General features: G+C 43.3%; 1 protein-coding gene across 1 annotated transcript in view; it reads left to right on the forward strand.

Annotated features, from left to right (window-relative positions):
• MAN2A2 (mannosidase alpha class 2A member 2) overlaps positions 1–24,102 on the forward strand; it is a 243,193-nt gene that overhangs the window by 158,068 nt on the left and 61,023 nt on the right. The window contains exons 7-14 of the mRNA XM_069766155.1: positions 3,643–3,816; positions 5,688–5,874; positions 8,431–8,608; positions 10,025–10,227; positions 10,614–10,796; positions 15,195–15,309; positions 23,520–23,587; positions 23,882–24,047. Of these exons, the coding sequence (XP_069622256.1) occupies positions 3,643–3,816; positions 5,688–5,874; positions 8,431–8,608; positions 10,025–10,227; positions 10,614–10,796; positions 15,195–15,309; positions 23,520–23,587; positions 23,882–24,047 (1,274 nt within the window). The remainder of the gene's footprint in view (positions 1–3,642; positions 3,817–5,687; positions 5,875–8,430; positions 8,609–10,024; positions 10,228–10,613; positions 10,797–15,194; positions 15,310–23,519; positions 23,588–23,881; positions 24,048–24,102) is intronic.

A 24,102-nucleotide genomic window follows, 5' to 3' on the forward strand; every position in this document is an offset into this window, starting at 1 on the left:
CAGGGGCTTATCTACAGCATTCTGTAATGCTGTAGATAAGCCCCCGATGTTACCTGAAAAAGGAGAAAAAGACGTTATATTATACTCACCCAGGGGCGGTCCCGCTGCTGGTCAGGTCAGATGGGCGTCTCTGCTCCGCTACGGCGCCTCCCATCTTCATTACAAGACGTCCTCTTCTGATCTTCAGCCACGGCTCCGGCGCAGGCGTACTTTGCTCTGCCCTCTTGAGGGCAGAGGATAGTACTGCAGTGCGCAGGCGCCGGAAAGGTCAGAGGCCCGGCGCCTGCGCACTGCAGTACTTTGTCTGCCCTCAACAGGGCAGAGCAAAGTACGCCTGCGCCGGAGCCGTGGCTGAAGATCAGAAGAGGACGTCATGAAAAGAAGATAGGAGGCGCCGCAGCGAAGCAGAGACGCCCATCTGACCTGACCAGCAGCGGGACCGCCCCTGGGTGAGTATAATATAACGTCTTTTTCTCCTTTTTCAGGTAACATCGGGAGCTTATCTACAGCATTACAGAATGCTGTAGATAAGCCCCTGATGCCGGTGGGCTTACCTCACCCGCGATTTTCGGGGTGACAGGTTCCCTTTAATGTCAACATAGGATGTATTTACTGGGGACAAAAGACTCTCACTTCTCTATCTGTGCACATGTCCCTTTTGTCATCCAACCCACTGAAAAGACCTTTCCTGTCTTAATTACCTCTCTGGACAAGGGAGTCTGGGCTTCAAAATGAATTTTGATTAGATTGGTCCCTTCCCAACTGTATGTAATTTCCTCTATGTCAATTAGGCAATTCTATTTCAAGGCAGCTTAGATTGCAAGACTAGTGTCTTCAGGGCTCAACCTGTCACCCCGTTTTTTGAGATTGAGCTATAAATACTGTTAAATAGGGCCTGCGCTGTGTGTTCCTATAGTGTATGTAGTGTACCCCGATTCCCCATGTATGCTGAGAAATAACTTACCAAAGTCGCAGTTTTCGCCTGTCAATCAGGCTGGTCAGGTCGGGAGGGCGTGGTGACATCGCTGGTTCTTCCTCAGCTTTACGTTGGTGGCGTAGTGGCGTAGTGGTGAAGACACAGCGCGCGATCTGCGCTGTCATCCCTTTCGTCGGTGGGGGCGGCCATCTTCCTGGGGCCGCGCGTGCGCAGATCGAGTGCTCTGCTGCACGGGGCTTCAGGAAAATGGCCGCGGGATGCCGCGCGTGCGCATTAGAGATCGCGGCGGCCATTTTCCCAAAGCCGAGTTTGCATCTCGGCTTTGGGAAAATGGCCGCCGCGATCTCTAATGCGCACGCGCGGCATCCCGCGGCCATTTTCCTGAAGCCCCGTGCAGCAGAGCACTCGATCTGCGCACGCGCGGCCCCAGGAAGATGGCCGCCCCCACCGACGAAAGGGATGACAGCGCAGATCGCGCGCTGTGTCTTCACCACTACGCCACCAACGTAAAGCTGAGGAAGAACCAGCGATGTCACCACGCCCTCCCGACCTGACCAGCCTGATTGACAGGCGAAAACTGCGACTTTGGTAAGTTATTTCTCAGCATACATGGGGAATCGGGGTACACTACATACACTATAGGAACACACAGCGCAGGCCCTATTTAACAGTATTTATAGCTCAATCTCAAAAAACGGGGTGACAGGTTCCCTTTAATATTTTCTATGACCGACTTGGTTTGAAATACTCATTGAGTTCAGTCTACTGGTGGTCGCAGGTGCTGACCTAAATGTGATATTGCGTAGTGACTACAATATATATGGTCATCTGAGCAGCTCTACAGCTGTTATTTTCTGGCTCTTTTATCTCTAGATGACCAATTTCTTCTATTGACAGATTTATACCTTTCATTTATCTGAAGCATCCAGAAAAATGTATGAAGGAAAGATTCAGGATTTCTATCCTTTTGTTAAGTGGAGAGGATATTGTGAGGAGCAGACGTTGGTCTAAAGAGAGAAAAGCTTCCATAGGATGAGCTAGCGAGGTTTACAGCAAACAATATACGTGCATTTTCATGTCTTTATAGCAGCTAACAAAGGAGGCTATACACATTAAAAATAATGCAGTGGTTACACCCGTATTCTGCCCTTTTCTGTATGAATTCACATAGGACTAAATACATTCACATTTTGAGGCTAGTTAATTGCTTCGCAAACAAGAATTACAAATGAATAAGGCTTCATAGCTGACACCGTAACCCTATCTATGTAGAAGGAAATGTTAAACACTGATGCTAGTAGTAAACTGATAAAGGTGCAATTACGAGATCTATGAAGAAAGAATGGCTTGTGCTGTAGATTTTTATATAATATAATCTATATAATAGATTGTATAATTACTCACAATGATCAGTCACCACAATTTCATTTCAAAATCTTTAAAGTGATTTTTCAGTCTTTGTAAATAAGGCATAAAGATTTTTGATCCGTGAATGACGTTAATCATCTATCCACCTGGTCGCCCTGCCGATCACTAGGACTGTGTCCTCAGCCCCGGGCCTTCCCCTCCGGTGTCTGAGACTGAGTGCAGTGGTGTGGTCACGCTCATGCGCTGCGACTCCATTCATTGTCTATAAAACTGAGAAAACAGCCGAGTACAGCAGTCTGCAGTCTGACAACCCAATAGATGCTAAATGGAACAACCGTGCGTGTTCACCGCCATGCCGCTCCTTATTGGAGAAGGTTCAGGATTTCCGATTTAGTGATTGGTGGCGAAACCAGAGATCAGACATTTGACATTTATATTATGGGTAATAAATGTCATTGTTGTGAAAACTCACAACAGGTTTGTGACAGCAGCATAATGTAGAAACAGAGACTCTAATTCCAGCAAATTGTCTTTTTCTGGAGTGTTTGCTGTAGTTTGATACAGTCACTGTTTTATCAGTAAGAGATTATTACTAGTGAACTAGTAAGCCTACTGCCAGATAGGCCTCCATATTCAAGAGCTCTGTATAACCCTGACCGCACCACAGATTAGCAGCTTTCTGCCTATGCACAGTGTACACAGAAAGCTGTCAGTCAATGGTGTGGGCGGGATTATACAGAGCTCAGCATTCAGAGAACTGCTAGATCTGCAGCAGAGAAAACGGTGATGTTATCAAAATTACAGCAAGAAGCCCAGTTAGTGACACATCGCTGGAATCGGGTTCTCTGCCAATACATCATGCTGCTCTCAGATGGGGCAGCAAAAACATAATGACAGATTTCCTTTAATATTTTTTAGAGTTAACGAAATTTCTCTTGCTGTCAGGGAATAGTAATATAATATAATTCTACCTATGCCTCAAAATTTCTTTAGGAGCAACAGACCCTATAAAGGACCTGTCTCATTTGTGCAGTACACAATGACCCATTCATTGTCTTAATTGGGTGCTGTGTAGAGCCCAATTTCTAATTCAGCTCCTTGTCAGAGGACCTAACAAAGAAACTATGCTCATTAATTTAAGAGAATATCAAAAAGCTTCTTTGAAATAGACACTCATACCGTTGGTTATGAACTGATTACTAAATAATGGGATTTGCATGTTTATTATATAAGCAGTGACATTTATGAAGTTAATTAGACATTTTATATATTTTTATTTTACTAATTTGTTTTTTTTTTTTGGTTGATTTAAAAAAAAAAAAATCTCTTTATTGTAGGTGTCATTCCAAGGTCAGGGTGGGCAGTGGATCCTTTTGGACACAGTTCTACCATGCCGTACCTTTTAAAACTCTCTAATATAACCAGCATGCTGATCCAGCGGGTGCATTACTCTATTAAGAAACATTTTGCAGCCACTCGAAGCTTGGAGTTTATGTGGAGACAGACATGGGGTAAGAAAGCACCAGCGTTTCCTTGGCACTAGTCCTAAGCATGTGGGTCTGGAGAATTGTCATGTACTCAGCAGATGTGTTTCCAGATTGTCTGACTGTATAAGTGCACAATAGCGGCCACCTTTAGAAAAATGAAAGGATTGATTTTCCACTTAACTGATTTCTTTTTCATATTTTGCAAAAGACTGATAAATGTTCTTGCTAAGTCCGTTGCATAATTACTTTTCTTACACTTCTAAAGAAGCACTCCCATCAAAAGGGTTATCCTTTTAATATATTGCAGTCATATAATATAGTACTGTGTACTTACAATTGCTCATTTTACCTTTCTACCCTGTAAAATTTTCTCTATTCCATTAGGTCTGTGATATCATATGATTAAAAACTGACTAGCTAAATCCTTCTAAGCTCTATGTACAAACAAGAGGTCAATTGTCTCTGTATGAGGCACAAGTCACTGCAAAAGAAGGGATAGCACATGGGTCATGAGATGAAGAGGGGAATGATTCCTGCAGGGAGAAGAGGCTTCCTGTTTCTACATAGAGCAGAGAAAAGAGAAGAATTATCTGGGTAGAAAGGCAAAATACGCAATTGTAAGTGTAATAATGCTGCAGTATGTTAAGAGGATAAAAACTTTGATTAGAATGGTTAACTGGTAAGAACATATAGAAGTGCAGGATAACAATCTTAGTTCCATTAAAGGGTAATGTCAATTTAGATATCAGACATATTATCAGCACCTATGTGGAGAATTGGGTTCCTGTATATGGCTGGTGAGGCGGCCTCCACATCCATGCAGAGAATGATTGGAGGAGACTTGTGTTGTGTAAATGTGTTTAGCTTTCTTAATTTACTGCTGATTGGCATAATACAGAGGGAATCCATTGTGTTAAAACAATGAACACTAGTGGGACCAAAACAGTTGAAAAAAAAAACAAACCCTCCTCCTACCTGCCGGTATCTTCTGATGTGATGCCTGCATCAATCAATATCAGTGACATAGTGCCTTGCCCCACTAATCAGAAGTGCGGGGGGATACCTTCATGAAGGATGAAGTTTGCAGGATTCTGGTCTGACGGCCATGGGCTACTGATGTGACTGTTGGACCAGTGTTTGCTCAACTAGATCACGTAGGAAAGTGAAAACAATAAATTGTAATCAGCCATATTGGTAGTGCTGCATCCATAAAAGTCCGAACTATTCAAAAGATCACATTATTTATCCCTTATATTAAGCGGAATATAATATCGTTCCAGAAATGCCTTTATAAAATTGGAATAAAAAGTAATCAAAAAAAGTCATATGTATGCTAAAATGGTAGCAATAAATACAACAGTGCATTTAACAAAACTACTAGCCCTCACAAAGCTCCATCACTGGAAAAATGAATGGTTACGGTTCTCAGAATATGGAGACACAAACAAAATGATATTTTTTCCAAGTTTTTATTATGTAAAATTGATTAGTTGAAAAGCCATAAATATTTGGTATAGGTAAAAAACATATACATTTGGTATTGCCTTTATTGTGCTGACCTGCAAAATAAAGTTAATAGTCATTTTTACGACACACTGAACACCATGACAAAAGTCATGGCTGATTTTTTGCTGTTTTTTTTTTACATTTTCATTTCGACATACACTTTTCTTTTTTCCAATGTTCAATACAAGATGGTGACACTACAAAGTTCCTAACAAAACAAGCATCCATAGGACTATGTTGACGGTAGAAGAAAAAGTTTGGACTTCTAAAAACTAAGGATAAAAAAAATGGAACCCAAGAAAATGAAAAATGACTGTGATGGGAAGGGGTTGTAAACATAATACTAGCATTAGTTTTGTTTTAACATGTTATTTCTCCCCCATTCACAGACGCAGATTCCGAGACTGATATCTTTTGCCACATGATGCCCTTTTACAGCTACGACGTGCCTCATACATGTGGCCCAGATCCCAAAATATGCTGCCAGTTTGATTTCAGGCGCTTGCCAGGAGGAAGGATTAATTGCCCTTGGAAGACACCACCAAAAGCCATCACGGAGTCCAATGTGGCTGAACGGTACGTCATTTGTCACTAGGGAGGGTGCGGGAAGCCGAATTTATTTCTATATTCTAGAACATGGGGCACAAACCTGGCCTTGTAATTGAGCTGCACATAGAAAAAAAAATAATTTTGAGGGCCACATTCTTTACGAGACCAGATTATTTTTTTTAATGATACAATTTTTTTCTATTTGCCTTTTTGATCACTATTTATTCAATTTTTTGTGTGTCAGTATAATGAAAAAACTACATTTTTGGTGTGTTTTTTATATTTTTTTAATAGTGTTTATATGAGTTATGGTTTATTTTTATAGCTTGTGTCCTTCCGGATACTGCAATACCACATGTGTACTTTTTTAGTGTAATTTAGTTTTTACATAAAACAGCATTTTTAGTAGCAAAATATTTGTTAGGCTAGTTTCACACTAGCGTTTACCTGATCTGCGGTGGGCTGCGGACTTCCTCTGTGAAGCCCCGCCCTCGGCCGCACCTCCGCCGCTAGCTCCGCCTTCTGCATGTGGCCTGCGTACCTACCTTTAACATTAGGAGGAAAAACAGCGTGGGTGATGTCCATAAAAAATACCTTTTATTCCATTTTCGTTAAAAGCACATAAATCCAAAGCCCATCTTCATATCCATAGACACAAAAACGGGTGATTCATACCAGTGACAGTCACAGGCTTAAAGTGCATTAATGCACCTCCGCCGCTAGCTCCGCCTACTTCTGCATGTGGCCTGTATGCGGCCTGCGTATCTATCTTTAACATTAGGTACGCTGGTCGTGCGGCTGTATGCGGATGCTTCCGCATGCGTCATTTTGACGATGCGAGGAAAAAAATTGCTACAGGCTGCGTCCTACGCTGGTCGCCGCATCGTCAAAACGACGCATGCGGAAGCATCCGCATATAGCGGCACGACCTGCGTACCTAATGTTAAAGATCGGTACGCAGGCCGCATACAGGCCACATGCAGAAGTAGGCGGAGCAAGCGGCAGAGGTGCGGCCGAGGGCGGGGCTTCACGGAGGAAGTCCGCAGCCAGCCGCAGATCAGGTAAACGCAAATGTGAAATCAGCCTTAGCGTGCTTTATGTTTTGAGTTTTTATATCTTTACATTTTTATGGTCCACCAACAGGCCCCATATAATATAGTCTTACTTTTGGCACCATACAGTAATTCTGGCCACCATTCTGTTATAATGTCTGTTATCCTGTCCGCAATCATGTAACAATGTCCCCCATCCTGGCCCTTTTACTGTAATAATGTTACCCATCCCGAAATAATGTCTCCCCATCCTGGCCCCCTTACTATAATAATGTCCTCCATTCTGGCTCCATCGTATAATAATGGCACCTGGAACATATTCCACAGCACTTTACAATTAAATCTGCATTTTGAGGACGTACATTTAGCTGTAAAAAAAAACACTGTCATCAGTGGCCCCACTTCTTCCATGGACCAGGTCACGATCATGTTGGGAGCTCAGGAGCCCTGCAGGAAGCTGAATGCAGCCTCAGGGGCCGTTTGCAGAGAGAGACAATTTGCACATTTAATTTCCCAGCAGAGGAGCATGCATGACTTATGAGCCCCTCACTCTGACATGCCAGGCTTGGCTTGTCACTCTCCAGAAGGCGAAATGTTACCCCTTGGACTCCTGCCCACAAGTTTTCGTTTTTACCCATAATTACTGAAGCAAAAGTCAGATACTATACTAAAGTTTACGTTTGATCATGGGTTTATACTGCTGGGACAAGCTGTTAGAAGATTGTAGTAATGCCGACATTGTCTTCTATCTTCTCAGATTAAGGAGTATGCAAAAAATGACTGTTCAAACCAAGCATAGGCGCTCAGTGCACCCTTACTGAGACAAGTAATTCATTGCTCATTCCCACCTAATTGTTTTCCACATATCTCTGGCTCTAGTGATAAGCGAGTATACTCATTGCTCGGGTTTTTCCGAGCACGCTCAGGTGGTCTCCGAGTATTTGTGAGTGCTCGGAGATTTTAGTTTTCGTTGCCCCAGCTGCATGTTTTGAGACTGCTACAGCCTGAGTACATGTGGGGGTTGCCTGTTTGTTAGGGAATTCCCACATGTATTCAGCCTCTCTAGCAGCCATAAATCATGCAGCTGCGTGGACAAAAACTAAATCTCCGAGCACTCACAAATACTCGGAGACCACCTCAGCGTGCTCGGAAAAACCCGAGCAATGAGTATACTCGCTCATCACTATCTGGCTCCTGTAAGGAAAGCCAGAGCTGTCAGCCAGCGAAGGAAGAATAAATAGGTAGCAAGGTGCATTGTACTGTTTGACTATGCCAAGGGTACTTTGAGCACCTGTGCCTGGTTGAACAGTCATTTTGTGCTGAAAAACTGCCTTTAATTAGACTTTTAATGATAAAACTTACAGGGAAAATATCTTTGTACCACGTTAGATTGATTATCTTTTCTGTTAGAAGGTGATAACTTCTGAGGACTTTTCTATATAGAAATAACACTCGATTGTAGCCTTGTTTCCATTAGTTTGTAATCATGTTATTATAGTCATTCTATTAGAAATCCTCCTTATTATCACAGGGCAAACCTCCTTCTGGATCAGTATAGGAAGAAATCCAAGCTGTACCGCAGTAAGGTGGTCCTGGTGCCTTTAGGCGATGACTTCCGATACGATAAAATGCAGGAGTGGGACGCTCAGTTCTTAAACTACCAGAAGCTCTTTGACTACATGAACTCCCACTCCGATCTCCATGTTAAAGTAAGAGTGCAACAATGTATCAGCTGTGATATGCCTCCATGGCAGTTGTTAAAAAGGGCTTTATTAGTAGCAGCGAAGTGAATAGAAAAGACTGAAACATTTTGTTCTGCATGCTCACCCCTCCGACTGTTACCCGGGCCCGATTACAGAGCAAGCAGAGGTATATTGAATGGATTACTCACCTAGTCCAATGCTGGGAGACATTCCACTATGCAGCCTTTGTGGGGGATTTATCAGTGCATGTGTGCCAGTTAATGCGTAAAATAGGGAAAAGCGTTAACATTTTACCGCAGGCCACATTTGCTCAGAGGCTATTTAAATTTTGTGTCCCTTTAAAAAAAATGGAAAACAAATCTTCCCTTAGTGGGAAAGCATTGCCAAAAGTGGTCCAACAGAATGACTTAAAGGGCTATTCCTATTTCCAAGATCCCATTCCAGTATGTAGTAGATGTATTATTATTAATAACTAGACTGTGGCCCGATTCTAACGCTTCGGGTATTCTAGAATATGCATGTCCCCGTAGTATATGGACAATGATGATTCCAGAATTCGCGGCAGACTGTGCCCGTCGCTGATTGGTCGAGGCAACCTTTATGACATCATCGTCGCCATGGCAACCATTATGACATCTACGTCGATACTGTGCCCGTCGCTGAATCAGAAATGTGGGATTTCTACGTCCTTTATGACATCATCGTCGCTGTGCCCGTTGCTGATTGGTCGAGGCCTGGCGGGCCTCGACCAATCAGAGAGCCGGGATTTCCAGGACAGACAGACAGACAGAAAGACAGACAGACAGACAGAAAGACAGACAGACAGACGGAAAAACCCTTAGGCAATTATATATATAGATAATATAAACAAACACCGCCAATTAAAAATATAGTATAGTTCTTCTGATTCACTATTTGATTTGCCCCATGTGCAGAGCATTACAGTAGCTTAGATATCCATGGTTACGACCACCAATATAGCGACTCTTAGTTATTAGTGGTCGTAACCATGGATATCTAACTAATGTAATGCCCTGCACATGAGGTAAGTGACATCGCTTATCAGAAGAGCTGGACTACATTTCTAGCTGGTGGTATTTGCTAATATTATTATTATGCTTACTACATATTGGGATAGGATCTTGGAGATGGGAATACCTCTTGATAGTGGAAATGTACCCCAGCTCGTTCCTGTCTTTGATGTTATTGTCAGCCCAAGATTTGCCAAATTCATTAAGACACATGCGTCGTTTAAGACGTCCAGGGCATTTTACCACAGCGGGATTTTTTTCAGTATATAAAACTCAAGTCTTAATTAATCCCCCTCTATAAATTCAAACATTTGCATGTTTTCATCTCTAATCTGAGAAATGTGTGTTGGCCTTATAGTTTCTTTACTAATAACTGTGGCTCCCTCTACAGGCTCAGTTTGGAACTTTGTCAGATTATTTTGACGCTCTATATAAGAAGATGGGGGTAACCCCTGGGATGAGGCCTCCTGACTTCCCTGTCCTCACTGGAGACTTCTTCTCTTATGCTGACCGAGAGGATCACTATTGGACTGGCTACTATACATCAAGACCTTTCTACAAGAGCATGGACAGGGTGCTGGAGTCACATATACGGTAGGGACAAAAAAGATGTAAAGTGCCAAAAATAATTCTAAGCTAGCGAGCTGGGCAATGTTTCAATGCTTAATGCAGCACTCAGACAACAGTGGTGCCATTCTTTGGGGAAAAAAAAGCCGACTTTTTTCTAATCCTTAAAACCCTTTAAAAAGAAACGTTATATTGCTTAAGCCTGTGTAAATTTATATGTAGATAAATTGTCTTTGTCATTTTTTCCAATATGAGATGATTACCTTTAGCCCCAGGGTTATTTGTTAAAAATACATCTAACTAAAGATCAAAATAGGTGGAATATAACACATTGCTGTTACTGTGGCACTCGCTTTATTTGGTATCTGAAGATGGCAGACTTATTGTATCATATGTTTTGTGTACATTTTCAGAGGGGCAGAAATCTTGTACACTCTGGCCATAAACCACGCAAGACGCGCAGGCCTGGAAAGTAAATATCCTCTCTCTGATTATGCTTTGCTAACCGATGCCAGGCGCAACCTTGGCTTGTTCCAGCACCATGATGCCATCACTGGCACAGCAAAGGAAGCGGTCGTTGTTGACTACGGTGTACGGTAAGGAAACACCAAAGATTGAGTCAGCTTAGGTAATACTTAAAAGTGGATCCTGTGTCAATGTATCTGAACTACTTTCTTGTTTTACTAAAAGCAATGAAAGAAACATGGTAAAACTAGTGTGAAGAAAAGGGAAAGGAGTTGACCGTTGCAAGTGATCAAGTGTAATCTCGTCAAAGGGCTTGTCCAGGACTATTTTTTGTTTCTTCACTATGGGCCTAAAACTACCTCACTGTTTTACTCAGCGTCCACTCCTGCCAGCAGGTCAGCTACTCGCGTCAACAGAGCAGCTTTTTCTATTCTGGGCCGCTCTGTCGATGGGGCGTGACTGCCGACGTCATTGTGACTGACAGCCGGCTACTCGCAGTTCGGTCTGTGACCCCTCTGAGTCAGCAGAGATCGGCGCTGAACACAGCAGACAGGTAGTTAGCAACTACCTCAGTGTCAGTTCTTACACCCATAGTAAAATAATGAAATAGTCCCGGTTAATCCTCTTTAAAGGAAGCTTCCAACAGAAAATTATAATTAGATTGATATTATTTGTATCACTTAATATTGAACAGAATAAAGTACGCTGACATCCCCCTATATACCGTATAAGCTCGCAGACAGTACCCCTATATAGCGTATAAGCCCACACACAGCCCCTATATATCGTAAGAGCCCCTATATACAGTATGAGCCCCCACATAGCCTCTCTATATACAGTATGAGACATAGTGTTTTTTGGTGGCCAAAAAGTCCAGTTTTGGTCTCATCTGACCATAATTCCTTCCTCCATACATTTGGGGAGTCTCCCACATGTCGCAGCACAGCCGTCACTCCGGACCTGTGCGCGATGCGCGCCACCTCCTCTTGCTTCATTATCGTCCCCGGCGCCTGCGCATGAAATTTTTTTTTCCAGGCATGCGCAGTGGTGCTGCCCTTTGTACTTACAGCGCAGGCGCCGGGGACAATAATGCAGCAAGAGGAGGCAGCGCCCGGCGCGCACAGACCCAAAGTGACAGCTGTGATGCGTCTGATTAGGAGGGAAAGACCCGCCTCCGGGAACATTTCAGGGTAAGAGGGGGCACATTTTATAAACGTTTATTTCAGCGTGTGCAGGCATCATAACTAAAAGAGCCACCTTGTCAGAATGCAGCATTTGTGCTGCACAAGGTGGCTCTTTAAGGCTACTTTCACACTAGCGTCGTACTCGGCCCGTCGCAGTGCGTCGGGCCGACGTACCGACGCTAGCAGTGAATGCGCCGCACAACGGGGGCAGCGGATGCATTTTTCCAGCGCATCCTTTGCCCCATTGTGAGTTGCGGGGAGGCGGGGGCGGAGTTCCAGCCGCGCATGCACAGTCGGAAATGGCGGACACAACGCTGCAAAAAACGTTACATGTAACTTTTTGCTGCCGACGGTCCGCCACAACACGGCGCAACTCACACAACGGTTGCGACACGTGGCAAAGTGTCGCAATGCGACGCTAATGTTAGTCAATGGAGAAAAAACGCATCCTGCAAGCACTTTTGCAGGATGCGTTTTTCTCATAAACGACGCATTGCGACGTGCAGTGCACAACGCAAGTGTGAAAGTAGCCTTAGTTACAAACGCCTGAGGGGGGGTGACAAGTTCCCTTTAATACTTGGTGGCAAAACCCTTGCTGGCAAGCACAGCAGTCAGACTTTTTTTGTAGTTGATGATGAGGTTTGCACACATTTCAGGAGGACTTTTGGTCCACTCCTCATTGCAGATCATCTCTAAATCATTAAGACTGACTGTCGCTTGACAACTCAGAGCTTCAACTCCCTCCATAAGTTTTCTTTGGGATTAAGGTGTGGAGACAAGTTAGACCACTCCATGACCTTAATGTGCTTCTTTTTGAGCCACTCCTTTGTTGCCTTGGCTGTATGTTTTGGGTCAAATGTCTTGCTGGAAGACCCAGCCACAACCCATTTTTAAGGTCTTGGTGGAGGGAAGGAGGTTGTCACTCAGCATTTTACAGCATATGGCTCCTCCATCCATTCTCCCATTGATGCGGTGAAGTAGTCCTCTGCCCTTAGCAGAGAAACACCCAAAGCATAATGTTTCCACCTCCATGCTTGACAGAGGGTCATTGGGTCATAGGCAGCATTTCTCTCCCTCCAAACACGGCGAGTTGAGTTAATGCCAAAGACCTCAATTTTTTTCTCATCTGACCACAGCACCTTCTCCCAGTCACTCACAGAATCATCCAGGTGTTCATTGGCGAACTTCAGACGAGTCTGCACATGTGCCTTCTTGAGCAGGGGGACCTTGTGGGCACTGCAGGATTTTAAACCTTTACCGCGAAATGTGTTACCAATGGTTTTCTTGGTGACTGTGGTCCCAGCTGCCTTGAGATCATTAACAAGTTCCCCTCATGTAGTTTTAGGCTGATCTCTCACCTTCCTCATGATCAAGCATACCCCACATGGTGAGATTTTGCATGGTGCCCCGGTCATTTTGTATTTCTTCCATTTTCTTACTATTGCACCAACAATTGTCTCCTTCTCACCCTGTGTCTTACTTATGGTTTTGTAGCCCATTCCAGCTTTGTGCAGATCTATGATCTTGTCCCTGACATCCTTATAAAGTTCTTTGGTCTTGGCCATGTTGTAGAGGTTAGAATCTGACTGATTAATTGAGTCTGTGGACAGGAGTCTTTTATAAATGTGATTATGTAAGACAGCTGTCTTTAATGCAGGTATCGAGTTGATTATGAGCGTCTAACTGGTCTGTAGGAGCCAGAACTCTTAATGGTTGGTAGGGAATCAAATACTTTTTTCTCACTGCAAAATGCAAATAAATGTATATAATTTATACAATGTGATTTTCTGGATTTTACTTTTGATATTCTATATCTCAATGTTAAAATTACTGTAACCTACCCTTAAAATAATAGACTGTTCATGTCTTTGTCAGTGGGCAAACTTACAAAATCAGCAAGGGATCAAATACTTATTTCCCCAACTGCAAATGTAATGTCCAGCTCAAAGAAAAGGGAGGCCACCCCATTATTTGCACAGAGTGCAAAAACCTGAAACAAAACTCTGAAGGGATGAACTGGAATATAAGTTGGTATGCATGCAACATGTCCACACTGTCACTGACACTGTCCACTAGAAAGACAAAAACAAAATTAGCAAATACTATGCAGTAAATAAATAGCAATAGTGCATGAAAATAACATGGGGTGCTTAGTGAACATAATTTGGATTTTTAACCAAAAACCATCCCACCACCTATTTGGGATAGTCCTAACCTGTAGTATTAAAACCTTACCATATGTGAAATGCTGTAAATGTGAATACAATAATAATATTGCATAAAGTTGAAGTCATAAAGAACCAAGTAGATCCTATTAAGTATGTGTCCTGTGTGTGCAATAATGACAAGAAAGCTTACAATGTAATTGGACATGGACGTGGTTTGTTTAGGTGGAACGTTAACTCTCCGAATCATCTGCTTTAGGCTTCTTTCACACTTCAGTTGTTTGGCGTCAGTCTGCTCCGACATCGTGACGGATCGACGGATCCGTCAAAATTGTTGCTAAAACGGTTCCAACGGATCCGTTTTTTTGACGCATCCGTGTATCTGGGAAAAGTGTCTACTTTTTGGAGCATGCTCAATTGAAAAAGCGGATTGGGGCAACGGATCCGCCAAATGACGGTCGCGACGGATCCGTCGTCCAGACGCGGCCATTCTAGGAAATGGCGGACGCGACGGATCTGTCGCGAACCGCCATTTCGGCGCAGACAAAAAACGGTGCAATGTCCGTCAATGTGTAGACGACGTCCGCCAAATTTCGATGGATCCGTCACATGGCGAATGGAACGGACGACCATCCGCCACAATCCGTCGCTAATACAAGTCTATGGGAAAATAGCGGATCCGCAAAAAAAATGCCGGATCCGCTATTTGACGAAAACAACAGATTCAAACTGACGCCAAAAGACTGAAGTGTGAAAGAGGCCTTAGTGAGTCCAAGGAACATCAGTCTGTCCCTGTAAATGACCTGGTAACTTCTAGCCTTACTTAAAGGGGTTGTCCACTACTAGTACAACCCTTTCTCACTCCCCACCATTGGCCCTGATAAAATAAAAAAGCTTATACTCACCTCCTGTGCCCGCTTTGTTCCTGTGGTGTCAACACTCGCGGTCCCTTGGCTCTCGTGCAGTTGTATGACACGTGACCTCATTCCCATGAGGAATGAGAAGGGGTTGTCCAAGTAGTGTTCAACTCATTTAATCCCGCTTTAAAAATTTCTTTAACTTTCTTGAACTTCATTCTAAATGGTGACATATCCAGGAGTTGTTTTGTGCTAAACCTTATCTGTATTTGGCAGAGACTTTCCGCATGTCAGAACTGAGCATGTTCCTACTTCTCTCCCAGGTTACTCCATTCATTGATGAACTTGAAACGTATCTTAATTAATGCAGCTCACTACCTCGTTATGGCAGACAAGGAGAAGTATCACTATGATCACTCTGTGCCGTTCTTCAGCACGGTAATTGTATTACAGACATAACCAGATGGCTCTAGGGTGTGTTTCTTTTTAATGTCAAGGAGATTTAATAAGTCCCATTGAGGCTTCAAAGAAGATGGAAAATAGTAAAATGTTTCTCAAGCCCTTGTGTTAGGACTGACCACTATACACACATATATTTTATGATAATTAGATGTAATGTTCTGTGCAGGCTCCAATTTCTACCCTGCTATGGTGTACATAGGAACGGAGCAGCATAGTGATTGTCTAGAAGTAAATGTGCAGATAAAGTGGACTGTGGTCTCTGTTCTGTAAGACACGGGATATGTTGCGTTTGACATTACATTTTATTGCAAATGCCTGTACAGTTGCATGACTGACCCCGGTGTAAACAGCTATACCATGTTGTATAAGTCTTTTTGTAATGTGGGACCTGCTTGCTTTAAAAAATCGGAGTAGATCAAAATCACAACACAAAAAATGTATATAGCTTTTATGTATGTTATGCTCTGATGGTCATTGTGAGAAATCATTGGTCCACTCTTGGTGAAGTATGCCTGTAGGAATTTGCATTAATAACCGTTCCATAACACTGGTCAACGTAATTTTTCTGGCAAAAGGTTTTAACACATATTTTAAGTCAATTTTGGCTGCTGATTACTAATATGAACTCCGTTTTTGACTATCACATCAGGATTTCGAGATATTTTCAATTTTTGATGAAAATTACTCCTAATGTTTTATGATAAAAACACATGATTTTCGGTACTACATTTTGTATATTTTTAATCAAGGAATAACAAAAATTACAAAGTCTATGTACAGCAAATCAAATATACTTACAGAATTAAACTACAAAATATAAAAACACATATATATGGCACATAGATGAATGACAAATAGCAGTTATTTGAACTTTCTTTTCTTGGCTGATCTGTGATGTACAGCTTCTGGGTTGTCTCTCATCAAGCTCCAGCAATAGTCAGCCATCATATGTGAGTCCCACCGGCCTTGATACTGTTCTTCCATTGTTTTAATGTCCTGATGAAAACGCTCCCCTTGTTCCTCGCTCACATCCCCAAGGTTCTCTGGAAAAAAGTCCAAATGGCTGTGTAAATAGTGAATCTTGATACTCATTCTACATCCAAGATTTCGCAGACTCATTAGTAGCTCTTCCACAATCTCTTCATAGTTGTCTGCTTTCTTATTCCCTAGAAAATTCTGCACCACATTACAAAATGCATTCCAAGCTCTTTCTTTTGTCTCATTCATTAATGTGATAAAATTTGGGTCTCTCCTAAGTGTTCTTATTTGAGGTCCATCAAATATTCCAGCCTTTTTCTTCTCTTCACTAAGACCAGGAAAAGTTGAACATATGTAGTTAAAGCATTCTCCACTGTGATTGAGAGCTTTGACGAACTGCTTCATCAATCCAAGTTTTATGTGTAAGGGAGGAAAGACAATGTTCTTCCTATCCACTAGGATCATTGATGATATTCTTATCGCCAGATGCCAAACTCTGTCGCTGAGGCCATTCAGTTTTCGCCCAATGCTCTGCTGTAGCTCTACTGTCCCAGTAGCACAGAAAACAAGGGTGTTTTGTGTACCCTCCTTGCAGACCCAAAAGAAAGTTAACAATTGTCAAATCAACACAAATTAACCACCCATGAACATTATATTGTAACCTCTGTAGAACAATCTTGATGTTTTTATATTCTTTAAGTTTTACAGAATGACCTATTGTACAGAGCCATACTTATTTCCATTGTGTAACAGAACACATTTTAAACTTCTTTTGGAACTATCAATAAAAAGCCTCCAATCCCTTGACTCATATGCTGGAAGTCCCATAAAGAGAAGTAGCCCTTCAACATCAGTACAATAGACAAGCTGGCCATCTGAATGGAAGTACTTACGCAGTTCTGCTTCCCTGTTATGATAAAATGAGACACTTGTACCGGGTTTCAACATTCGATTCTCTTGTAGTCTTGAAGCCAATAGTTCAGCAGACTTTTTTGGTAAAGATCTCTAACCAGATCCTTAAAAGAAGACTGAGTAAACAGAATGAGTTTGTCACAATCTTCATCACATGGCTGAAAAATATCTGGACTGTCTTCTTCATCAGTATGACAATGTGAGGAGAGTTCTGTGTCAACGTTTTCTGGAAGTGCAGTAAATTTTGGAACAGGTATGTCTTCACTATGGGCAACTGGTCGAATAGCTGAAGGGATACTCGGGTATTGCAAATATTGCTTGTTTTTCTTATTAAAACCTTTTACATCGACAAGGCAGAAATAGCAGTCCTCTAAATGATTGCTTGGTTCTCTCCAAACCATAGGAACTCCAAACTGAAGTTTAGCATTCTTTCCTTGAGACCATGATCTCAAGCTCTCAGTACAGGCTTTGCACACTTTGTGAGGAGCCCAATGCTTGTCTTGGTCTCCAAGTTTTACTTTGAAGTACGGAAAATACACCCTCTTAACAAAGTCAGAAATGTTGCGCCTCTGAGTCTTCACAGTAAAGTTTCCACAGATGTAACATAAGATATTTGGATCACTTGAGCACTGTCTTCTGCGAGATGTAGAGGCCATTGTTAGATCAGCAAAACATCCTGCAGAGAAATACAAGATAAAAGTTGTTAGCTACCTGAGTTGTTCATTGAATTTCTGCCTCCCCCCCCCCCCCCCCCCCCACACACACACACCTTAGGTATTGATTCACAAACAAAAAACAGAAAAACAGCAGGATAAAAACAATAAATATCAAATTCATTGAAAATGTCAATAAATAAAACAGTACCTGCACACGACTGTTGTGTACGTTGAAAACTGTTTGTTTACTTTCTTATCATAACAAATGGAAATTATGCATGTTCAAAGATATTCTCACATTTATTGGGAGATTAAATGAAAACTAAATTTACCTTACTGAACCGTATAAACCGGCACTTTTCATACACTACTTATATTTATCCTGGAATTCATGAAAATGGGCTATATACCTATAGCGCAAAAATGTGATGTGATAGAGAAATTATAAGATCAGATTTGAATTCAGCACCCTCAAATTAGTCTAAAACTGTTCTTAAAGTCCATGCCAGAAAAAACTTTTTTTTTTTTGTAGACCAGTGTAATCTATGCCTAGATGATTACTTCAAACATAACTTTTTTAATTTTTATTAAATAATAATGTAGAACAAGTAATTCCTGTGAGTTCAGTGACATTAGCCCTTCTCCTCAGTGTTACCACACTGCTCCTTCTGCCTGTCAGCTGGTTCCTGTGAGCTCAGTGACATCAGCACTTCCTCTCAGTGTTGCCACACTGCTTCTCTGCCTGTCAGCTGGTTCCTGTGAGTTCAGTGACATTATCTGTGGGCTGTGCCCACCATGCGGGAAGTAATGCGGATAATGTGCAGATGGTACCAGGGGTGGAGGAGAGGAGACTCTCCTCCAGGCCCTGGGAACCATATTTGTGTAAAAAAAAAAAAAAGGAATTAAAATAAAAAATAATGATATACTCACCTCCCAGCGCTGCACGCGGCCGTCCGGTCTCAGGTTACTATGCGAGCAGGGCCTGCGGTGATGTCGCGGTCACATGACCGTGACGTCACGAAGGTCCTTCTCGCACAGCATCTTTGGAACCGGACCGCCTCATGCAGCGCCGAGGAGACCGGGACGTCAGAGGGTGAGTATATCATTATTTTTAATATTTTTAACATTACTATTGATGCTGCATATGCAGCATCAATAGCAAAACAAGTGCAGGATTAAACCCGCAGCGGAACCCGCAACACAAACCGCGATAAATCTGCAGGGATAACCGCAGCGGGTTTGCCCTGCAGATTTATAAAATCCACTGCGGGAAAACCCGCGGGAGAACCCGCAGCCCCCTTCCTACGTGTGCACATAGCCTAACACTTCCCCTCAGTGTAACCACACTGCTCCTTCTGCCTGTCAGCTGGTTCCTGTGAGTTCAGTGACATTAGCCCTTCCCCTCAGTGTTACCACACTGCTCCTTCTGCCTGTCAGCTGGTTCCTGTGAGTTCAGTGACATTAGCCCTTCTCCTCAATGTTACCACACTGCTCCTTCTGCCTGTCAGCTGGTTCCTGTGAGTTCAGTGACATTAGCCCTTCCCCTCAGTGTTACCACACTGCTCCTTCTGCCTGTCAGCTGGTTCCTGTGAGTTCAGTGACATTAGCCCTTCTCCTCAATGTTACCACACTGCTCCTCTGTCTGTTAGCTGGTTCCTGTGAGTTCAGTGACATCAGCACTTCCTCTCAGTGTTACCACACTGATCCTCTGCCTGTCAGCTGGTTCCTGTGAGTTCAGTGACATTAGCCCTTCTCCTCAGTGTTACCACACTGCTCCTTCTGCCTGTCAGCTGGTTTCTGTGAGTTCAGTGACATTAGCCCTTCCCCTCAGTGTTACCACACTGCTCCTTCTGCCTGTCAGCTGGTTCCTGTGAGTTCAGTGACATCAGCACTTCCCCTCAGTGTAACCAAACTGCTCCTTCTGCCTGTCAGCTGGTTCCTGTGAGTTCAGTGACATTAGCCCTTCTCCTCAGTGTTACCACACTGCTCCTTCTGCCTGTCAGCTGGTTCCTGTGAGTTCAGTGACATTAGCCCTTCTCCTCAGTGTTACCACACTGCTCCTTCTGCCTGTCAGCTGGTTCCTGTGAGTTCAGTGACATTAGCCCTTCTCCTCAGTGTTACCACACTGCTCCTCTGCCTGTTAGCTGGTTCCTGTGAGTTCAGTGACATCAGCACTTCCTCTCAGTGTTACCACACTGATCCTCTGCCTGTCAGCTGGTTTCTGTGAGTTCAGTGACATTAGCCCTTCCCCTCAGTGTTACCACACTGCTCCTTCTGCCTGTCAGCTGGTTCCTGTGAGTTCAGTGACATTAGCCCTTCTCCTCAATGTTACCACACTGCTCCTCTGTCTGTTAGCTGGTTCCTGTGAGTTCAGTGACATCAGCACTTCCTCTCAGTGTTACCACACTGATCCTCTGCCTGTCAGCTGGTTCCTGTGAGTTCAGTGACATTAGCCCTTCTCCTCAGTGTTACCACACTGCTCCTTCTGCCTGTCAGCTGGTTTCTGTGAGTTCAGTGACATTAGCCCTTCCCCTCAGTGTTACCACACTGCTCCTTCTGCCTGTCAGCTGGTTCCTGTGAGTTCAGTGACATCAGCACTTCCCCTCAGTGTAACCAAACTGCTCCTTCTGCCTGTCAGCTGGTTCCTGTGAGTTCAGTGACATTAGCCCTTCTCCTCAGTGTTACCACACTGCTCCTTCTGCCTGTCAGCTGGTTCCTGTGAGTTCAGTGACATTAGCCCTTCTCCTCAGTGTTACCACACTGCTCCTTCTGCCTGTCAGCTGGTTCCTGTGAGTTCAGTGACATTAGCCCTTCTCCTCAGTGTTACCACACTGCTTCTCTGCCTGTTAGCTGGTTCCTGTGAGTTCAGTGACATCAGCACTTCCTCTCAGTGTTACCACACTGATCCTCTGCCTGTCAGCTGGTTTCTGTGAGTTCAGTGACATTGGCACTTCCCCTCAGTGTTACCACACTGCTCCTCTGCCTGTCAGCTGGTTCCTGTGAGTTCAGTGACATCAGCACTTCCTCTCAGTGTTACCACACTGCTCCTTCTGCCTGTCAGCTGGTTCCTGTGAGTTCAGTGACATTGGCACTTCCCCTCAGTGTTACCACACTGCTCCTCTGCCTGTCAGCTGGTTCCTGTGAGTTCAGTGACATTAGCACTTCTCCTCAGTGTTACCACACTGCTCCTCTGTCTGTCGGCTGGTTCCTGGGAATTCAGTGACATTAGCACTTCTCCTCAGTGTTACCACACTGCTCCTTCTGCCTGTCAGCTGGTTCCTGTGAGTTTAGTGACATTAGCCCTTCTCCTCAGTGTTACCACACTGCTCCTCTGCCTGTTAGCTGGTTCCTGTGAGTTCAGTGACATCAGCACTTCCTCTCAGTGTTACCACACTGATCCTCTGCCTGTCAGCTGGTTCCTGTGAGTTCAGTGACATTAGCCCTTCTCCTCAGTGTTACCACACTGCTCCTCTGCCTGTTAGCTGGTTCCTGTGAGTTTAGTGGCATCGGCACTTCTCCTCAGTGTTACCACACTGCTTCTCTGCCTGTCAGCTGGTTCCTGTGAGTTCAGTGACATTGGCACTTCCCCTCAGTGTTACCACACTGCTCCTCTGCCTGTCAGCTGGTTCCTGTGAGTTCAGTGACATTAGCACTTCTCCTTAGTGTTACCACACTGCTCCTCTGTCTGTCGGCTGGTTCCTGGGAATTCAGTGACATTAGCACTTCTCCTCAGTGTTACCACACTGCTCCTTCTGCCTGTCGGCTGGTTCCTGGGAATTCAGTGACATTAGCACTTCTCAGTGTTATTGATTGTCCTGATGGACATTTGTTGAAATTTCCATCACTCACAGGCCGTAGAGGAGCCATCAACCGACAGAATGACAATGAGAAGTGCCGATGTCCCTGCGCTCACAGGAACCAACTGACAGGCAGAAGGAGCTGTGCGTGGATAACCCAAGAACTGACAGAGCTCACCATGAGCTGAAGACTGAGGTGTTCAGCCAGGACCGGGCACATTGTGTTACACTCACCATTAGAATGCTGTATTCAGTGTGTGTTGTGCTGAATATTGATTTCCTTCAGAAACTGCATATGGTGACATCTTCTAGAAGAGTTTTTGAAAGGCTTCTTTCGGATTTCTTTTGTAACATGTATTTTAAAGATTTTTAAAATCACTTGCTCTACATTATTATTAGATAGATATTAAATTGAGTATGATCCGATGTTTTGACAGATCGTACTCGGACTGAAACTACACATTGACTGCACGAGCCCTTAAAATAGCTCATCATCATAGATTTGGTAGAGGTTCAAACCCCGATACTCTCACTGATTATCTGTTTTCAGCTACAGTGGCCTGTCTACAGAACTGCAGCTCAGTTCCTATTCACTTCAGTTTGATCTAAGATGTTCTTGGCAATGGCCTCTAAGCAGTGAAGTGATCTCTGCTATTCCAGCGCAATTCACTGTTACACCCAGCCACCACCGGAACTGAAAGCAGGTGATCAGTGAGGGTGTCAGATGTCGGACCTCCACCAACTCTATACTGATGAACTATTCTAAGAACCAGTCATCAATTTCAAAAGCCTGGACAACCCTTCAACCCATGGGACCTTTCACACAACCATAACATACAAGCCTTGCTTTTTATAAAATGCAGCGTGTGCTTCTCTTAGACTTGTTAGACTGCAATAGATGTAAAATGTCTATTTTAGTCTATAAAGAGCTTTCAGACATGAATGCATTTGTTGTCAACCATATTCCTTCTGTGTCATCTTTTCTTCGGTAGATGACAGCAGTCCGTAATGTACCTTGGTTGACTTCTGGGAGTGAGCAGGAAACACATAGGACATCCCCTTTACAATATGGAGTGCACTAGACTCCAATTTTGTACCTTCAGAATGGACAAAAATAACACGTGCTGTGTAACATATGAGTCTATTATTTGTGGCTGTGTGAAAAGCCCCACAGATAACATTGATTCCACAATGTACATTGAATAAAATATGGATGAAGAATATGTTTATTCGATAGCAGTCCTGAGATGGTCATCACCACAAACTAAATGGGAGATTTTACATTTGGGAAGAACCTTTTAGCCTAGAGCTACACGGCCACATGTGTGCGTGACACTGAAATCGCAGTATCCCATTGGGATATCACATCTAATGATTTCCTATGGGCTGCAACCTGCTGCAACACAGAATCGCAAAAGTATTGGATTTTTATATTCAATTTGATGGATTTTTTGTTACAATTGCATCTGTAAAATTGTTGAGCAACTGCAAGTCACAGACAAGAAACACAAGTATTTTTGGTCTCATATTTAACAGTTGCCGTCATTTATTAACGTCGCTCCGGTCATCTTCTGTAGTTTGTGACCTGCCGGATCCCTTCAGTGTTTGCTGAGTGAGCTGGAGATCACTTCCCAATATAAGCCTACGAGAACCTCGTTCTGGCTCTCATAGATCTGCATTGAGAGCTTGTGACCGTTACCTCTGACTTGCAGTCACTAAGAAGTTGCGGTCAAAAGATAGTGGATCGGGAATGTCCCATACAAATTCCTGATGCTGTATTAAACACTTTTTTAGGTATTTTTAAGTGGTATTTCCATATTAATCTATGAATTTTCACTTTCAGGATGACAGCCGATTGACCCAGGAAACATTGCCAGAGAAAACCGTTATTAAATTAGGTACATCTCCAAGGTACGGTGTTGCAGACAGGTAGTCGGCATAGACTATTCCATTTTATACAGTGTTTACAGCAGCTTCAGTATCCGTTCTCTGGCAGGATGCGCTTTCTGTGTATTAGGATAATTTGTAGCAGTTGTGGGCAGATATTTAAGGACCATTAAATAATAAATTAGCCAGGAGAGATAATTCAGATGTTTATGACTCATAAGACAGGTCTAATCTTTCCTGGCATGCGATACTGCCGACATACTGGGGCCACTGTTCACTCTTGTATTCAGCTATCTTTTTCTCTTTTTTTTGGTTTAGATATATAGTCATCTTTAACCCAGTAGAGCAGAATCGCTTGTGCGTGGTCTCTGTTTTGGTGAACACACCTCATGTACGCGTACTCACAGAAGAAGGCCAGCCAATGGGCATTCAGCTTAGTCCAGTATGGCAGACGTTGACGGACATGAACCCTGATGTTTTCCAGGTCAGGAAGACTTTTGGTAATGGAGTTTGAGCTGTATGTTTCCATTATACATGGT

The sequence above is a fragment of the Ranitomeya imitator genome, chromosome 4, assembly GCF_032444005.1.
Source record: "Ranitomeya imitator isolate aRanImi1 chromosome 4, aRanImi1.pri, whole genome shotgun sequence".
Classification (NCBI taxonomy): Eukaryota; Metazoa; Chordata; class Amphibia; order Anura; family Dendrobatidae; genus Ranitomeya; species Ranitomeya imitator.